We start from the raw sequence: 6,000 nt of genomic DNA, 5'->3' as shown, positions 1-6,000 counted from the left end.
TTTAGAATGCTTAATAGTTTTAATAGGGTTTGAATTTAATTAAAGCTACCATTTCTGTGGGATATGAGAATTATTTACTAAACAAATATCTGAAATATAAAACATAACATAAATCCAGATGCTTTAACTTGTGATTATTCTGATATCCCCCTTCAAGTTTGCTTCTATCTTATTGTTGTTCATCTCTAGGTTCAGATTCTGCATTACCCTGGAGAGCATACTGTCCTCTTTTTTATCCCCTGAAGCTGCCCCTTTGTTGAGGGCTTCTTCTGCTACGATAAAAAATTGTTCAGTTGGTTGAAGAATGCTTACACCATAGCCATTGTTGTTGTAAATATGATTATTAGTCATCTTCAATTTTGGTGCTGGAAGAACCTGTTAAATTATTCAAGGAAATTAGTTTTTCAATAATTTCTATAAAAATAAGATATGAACTCTAGAATTCTTGGTTTTACACATTTCTTTAAAACAACTGCATCTCAAAAGTAATTTCAAATAATTATATGTAACCTACAGTTCTAGGGAAAAACTTCATTAACTACATTAAGTCTAGAGAGGAATCTAGAAAGGTAGAACTTACAGAAGTAGAAAGGAATTGGAAGGCACTTCACTTAAAAATTATTGCTATTATAATTGGTTATTTTAACTGGCTAGCTTATAATCTTTGAGAGTAAGACAAATATTTCTTAATATATTCATTATTTTTTTATTTGCCTTACTTCCCAAAACATAATATACAGATCCACCCAATGAAAAATCGAAAACATTTTTATAAAAGCAAAACTATTCACTAAGAATTTAAGTTGAAACTATTAAATTAGAAGGTTAAACTTGTTTTATAGCAGCCATCATTTAAACCATATTTTAATTATCTTTACTATTTTCCAAATCAATGATAACATTTAAACTAAACTTTGTCTAGAAATAATACTTTAGTATTTTTGTGATAATTCTAATTCTTATAACAACTGTATATATAACAACTGTATATGAGAATACCTTCATATTAACTCCACCTAAGGTGCTTTTTGAATTGTCACTGGTTCTGAGGTTATTACAATGATGAATTTCATTCCTTTCTAAAACAGCTATGCTCCCAGGATACAGTTCAACACCAGCACCCTGTAAATTAAAAGCAAATAAAACAATCTCAAAACACACATGTACCTCTCCAAAATTTTCTTTAGATACAAACATTGTAATTCTATATTAGTACTCACAAAACACTAAGTTACACAAAAATATAATTAGGTAATGATTTATTATAATGTTTAAAAATGTTGAAAACTAGTATTATCTGTGTTAGAAGATCATTGGGCCTAGAAGGAGTGTTAGGTCACATAGTTTCATTGAGTCACGTTGCTCTCCCACCCAAGTGAAATCTCCAGAAGGGGGCCAAAAATCTCCTTAAGCAATTCTTTCAAATAGTTATAAAAATGTATTTATATGTATTCTAAATCCCTTAATGCTGCTAACATCTACTTCCTCAATTTGGTGGAAATTCATTCTATAAAAGGATACTATTATTTTCATTCTTTAATCTTTCCATTCCCCACAGGGAGCCTGATACTGGGACTTGATCCCAGGACCCCAGGATCATGATCTGAGCCAAAGGCAAATGCTTGACCACAGAGCCACCCAGGCATCCCTCAATTTTCTAATCTTTTAATGCTCTGTGATTCTTATCTGAAGACTTGAACTCTTTTATTTTTAACTAATCTGTTAACAAGTTAACTGACTCATGATCTGTTTTGTAGCTGCCAATTCCTAGATTATAAAAAAATCACACTTAAAGCTAATGATTCTTTACTTTGGACTTAGTTCATTTTTCCTACATGTGCTATGATGCTCTGTACTTGTCCTTTACCAGATTCTAAGCTTGATTGTAACTCCATACAAAGATAAAGTAATTGTTGTCCTTTGCACATTAAGATCACTCATAGTTATCTACTATCGTGTAAAGCTGTTTTTATAAAATGAAATACCTGGGCACCAGTTATTTCACTGTCTGTAATTGTCAAAGCAGCCCCTGTAAGAACACACACTCCTGTTCCTTCACATTTTAATATACAGTTTTCGAGAGTCATGTGACCAGACTCCACTACCACAATACCATCAACTGTCCCTTGTTGTATCAAAGATAGATGCATTAGCTTCACATTATCAGCTTTAGACACCACAAAACTGTCATGAGACGGTTCAGAAGTAATCATAATTTCCTCTCTCTTTCCAACTCCTGATTCACAGAGACAAAAACAAATCAGTAATCCCAAAGTTTAAAGTCCTTCAGTCATGCAATAGTACTTGCTATTACTAATTGTCCTTTTCACATATTTTTAATAAGTAATATATGTAATTATCTACTTGTTAACTAATTAGATACTTTAATCTTTTGTCCATATTTTGATGCCATGATGGAAGAATCTGGGCTTATTGTCAATACAAATGTACCTATGTATTTATTCAACATACTCATTCCATAATATATTTTTCTCAATTTCCTATTACATAATCAGCAGTCATTTACAAAATGTCTAAGATATAAAAATTGTTTTAACCATAACCTGATTTCAAAATCATAGTAAATTACCATAACAAAAAAGATTGTCAGAGACTTGTGAATTAGAGGTTACAAGATTAATAATATCCACAATTTTGATCTAGAGTAGCCAAAGCAATCATCTAAATATAAAATCAACCTAAAAATAAGGATTGAATCTTCCAGAAAGCTATGAAATTTGAAAATGACAAGGATAGTCCTTATTACCTATGCAGTTCAGCAAATACTACTGGTTAGTTATCAAGATATAGTGAATTTTTGCTCAATTTTTGAATTGATGGGCAAAAAAGCCTAAGTTACCTGGTTCTTTTCTTTTGGCCTGACAGTGGGAATATCCTAACTGCAATGTCAAAAGGCAGGATTAAAATTACTAAAGAGGTTCAGAACCTAAAAGAAATTTAGTAAACTCTTCTATTTTAGCAAATTTGCGTGTGAATTGACCTGAGAAAATGTTTGAATACATTTTAATATAGCCTTACATTTGGGTTTTCTTACTACAGTGATAAGTGCAATAGAGATAGAAAAAGTAGTTTGGATAAAAATATAGATGGAGCAAATTAAAAATGTTACCAATAGGGTTTTTGCTTTTTTTTTTTCTGGTTTTGATCTTTTTAGAATCTGCTTATACTGCTACATTATCATGGGGAAGTAGTAATCTCATTGATTCACTCTGGTACATTATGTCCAAATAAGGTCACCTGTACAGATAGTATTCATGAACAGGTGAGAAAATCTTAATTTAAAAGGTATGTAGGAGGGATCCCTGGGTGGCGCAGCGGTTTGGCGCCTGCCTTTGGCCCAGGGCACGATCCTGGAGATCCGGGATCGAATCCCACGTCAGGCTGCCGGTGCATGGAGCCTGCTTCTCCCTCTGCCTGTGTCTCTGCCTCTCTCTCTCACTGTGTGCCTATCATGAATAAATAAAAATTAAAAAAAAAAAAAAAAAAAAAAGGTATGTAGGAAAAAAAATAAAAAAAATAAAAGGTACGTAGGGATTTTTGTGTTAGGTAAATCATGTTTCTAATGCACATTTTTTCCCGTATACATTGCTATAAAAAGATTGCAAAGAATGCCCTGCTAACCCTTTATAATGATGTCATCAGTCAGTAAAGCAAGATTTACAGCTTGATATTCTCCTGGAAAAATAACTACTGTATCTCCACTATAACAACTATCCAAAGCCAAATCTAAATCATCATGCTGTTGGAGAAGTGTGTCTGAAGATAAGTCCTTTACCTGAAAAGAAGAAATAGTACATTTTTAACAATGAATTAAACTGAAACAGGTCATTTTAATCAGTTATCAGTAATGTGCTTTTCTCAAAGAATTACCTTGTGTATTACACTGTAATACACTGTAAATACTGCATGTATTTGTGTTCATTAAATGTTCCAAATATCTTCAGTCCATCAACTAAAGAAATGGTGATATGGGATTTTCTTTACAATCACTAATAATTTTACAGACACTAAAAATTTTTAATTTTAAAGACTGTGTGCCAGAAGGCAGAATTTGAACTTAGCATATTACCTCCCAAGCCTCACAATAGTTCTTTATCAGGTGAAGGACACTGAAACTCAGTGAGATGAAATGATTTGCCCAAGGACATAGAATTGGTGAGTGCTTAAGCAAATTTTTAGATCCAGATCTTTATGACACCAGGTCTCTTTCCAGTCTACTACTTTATTTTCTTTAACTCGAGCTAATCCTATAATTTTAGTAAATCAATACAACTTTATATATTAAATATTGTATAACTAAAAAGATACCAAGAGTCTGCACTGAGAATAGAAAAGAAGAGAGAGGGATGCCTGGGTGGCTCAGTGGTTGAGCTCCTGCCTTTGGCTCAGGGTGTGATACCAAGATCTGGGATGGAGTCCCACATCGGGCTCCTTGTGGAGAGCCTGCTTCTCCCTCTGCCTGGGTATGTCTCTGCCTCTCTCTCTCTCTCTCTGTCTCTCATGAATAAATAAATAAATAAAATCTTTAAAAAGGGTGGGGGGGAGAAGAACTTCTTTATTAGGAAGAGTGAGGAACTTTCAAATTAAATTTGAAAACTAAAAATATATCCTGAGAAAATATCTACTATTTTGTTCAAATACAAATGGCATTATCATTCATATATCCTTTTTCTTATAAAAATGGTTATAAGAAAAACAAAAAAATGAAAAGATAACAAAAGTGGAAATCTGGACCTAAATATGTATTTATATAGATATTTCCTTTTAGTCTTTTTCCCATGCATATCTTCGTTGTAATACCAACATATCATACCATACATGAACATGCCTTTGAATCCTGACTTTAAAAAAAAAAAAAGTTTATTTTAGAGGGAGGGAGAGAGAATCTTAAGTAGACGCCGTACCGAGTGCAGAGCCCAATGTGGGGCTAGATCTCACAACCCTGAGATCATGACCTAAGCTGAAACCAAGTCAGATGCTTAATCAACTGCACCATGAGGTACCCCTGAACCCTGACTCTTCATTACATCATATTTTCCCATGTCTTTAAATATTTTTCAAAGCCTAATTTTTAATGATTACATAAAATGTATTATATGGACATATCATAATATAATTGATTGCGTTACTCTTTAGATGCTTTACAGTTTTTCAATATGAAAATACTACACCAAATAAATCCTTATGCATATATCTAGTTATTTCTTTAGGATAAATTACTAGATGGGGAATTACTGTGTCAAAAGTATAAAAGACTAAGTTTCTTGGATACATATTGCTAAGTTGCCCTCCAGAAAATTTTAACCAATTAAAATTGGGCTTGAGAACTCATTTTGCTGCAAACTCATCAGTGTGGGGTATCTTTTGGTGTCCATCGAAAGATGAATGGATAAAGAAGATGTGGTTTATGTATACAATGGAATATTACTCAGCCATTAGAAATGACAAATACCCACAATTTGCTTCGACATGGATGGAACTGGAGGGTATTATGCTGAGTGAAGTAAGTCAATTGGAGAAGGACAAACATTATATGGTCTCATTCATTTGGGGAATATAAATAATAGTGAAAGGGAATAAAGGGGAAAAGAGAAAAAATAAGTGGGAAATATCAGAAAGGGAGACAGAACATAGAAGACTACTAACTCTGGGAAACGAACTAGGGGGTGATGGAAGGGGAGGAGGGCGGGGGGTGGGGGTGACTGGGTGGCGGGCACTGAGGTGGGCACTTGACGGGATGAGCACTGGGTATTATTCTGTATGTTGACAAATTGAACACCAATAAAATATAAATTTATTATTAAAAAATAATAAATTTTTAAAATGTTTACCACCTTAATAGGCAAAAATCCTCACTGCCTCATTTAAATTCCCTTTATAACCAAGAATGAACATTTTTTCCCAGATATATTTGAAACTCAATCCTTATTAAATCAGCAAACCCCTATATTCATTCATGTGTGTATTCTAAACACTTTG

At 33.1% G+C, this 6,000-nt stretch overlaps 1 protein-coding gene across 1 annotated transcript in view; it reads right to left on the bottom strand.

Annotated features, from left to right (window-relative positions):
• Window positions 1–6,000, bottom strand: part of SHCBP1L (SHC binding and spindle associated 1 like) — a 42,406-nt gene continuing 36,406 nt past the window's right edge. Inside the window, exons 7-10 of the mRNA XM_077901997.1 lie at window positions 3,643–3,796; window positions 1,986–2,236; window positions 1,000–1,122; window positions 1–375 (exon numbers count right to left, since the gene is read on the bottom strand). Of these exons, the coding sequence (XP_077758123.1) occupies window positions 124–375; window positions 1,000–1,122; window positions 1,986–2,236; window positions 3,643–3,796 (780 nt within the window). The 3' untranslated portion in view covers window positions 1–123. The remainder of the gene's footprint in view (window positions 376–999; window positions 1,123–1,985; window positions 2,237–3,642; window positions 3,797–6,000) is intronic.

Source organism: Canis aureus, chromosome 6 (assembly GCF_053574225.1).
Source record: "Canis aureus isolate CA01 chromosome 6, VMU_Caureus_v.1.0, whole genome shotgun sequence".
NCBI lineage: Eukaryota > Metazoa > Chordata > Mammalia > Carnivora > Canidae > Canis > Canis aureus.
Note: the sequence above shows the minus strand (reverse complement) of the source record. Positions and strands in the feature narration are given on the sequence as shown.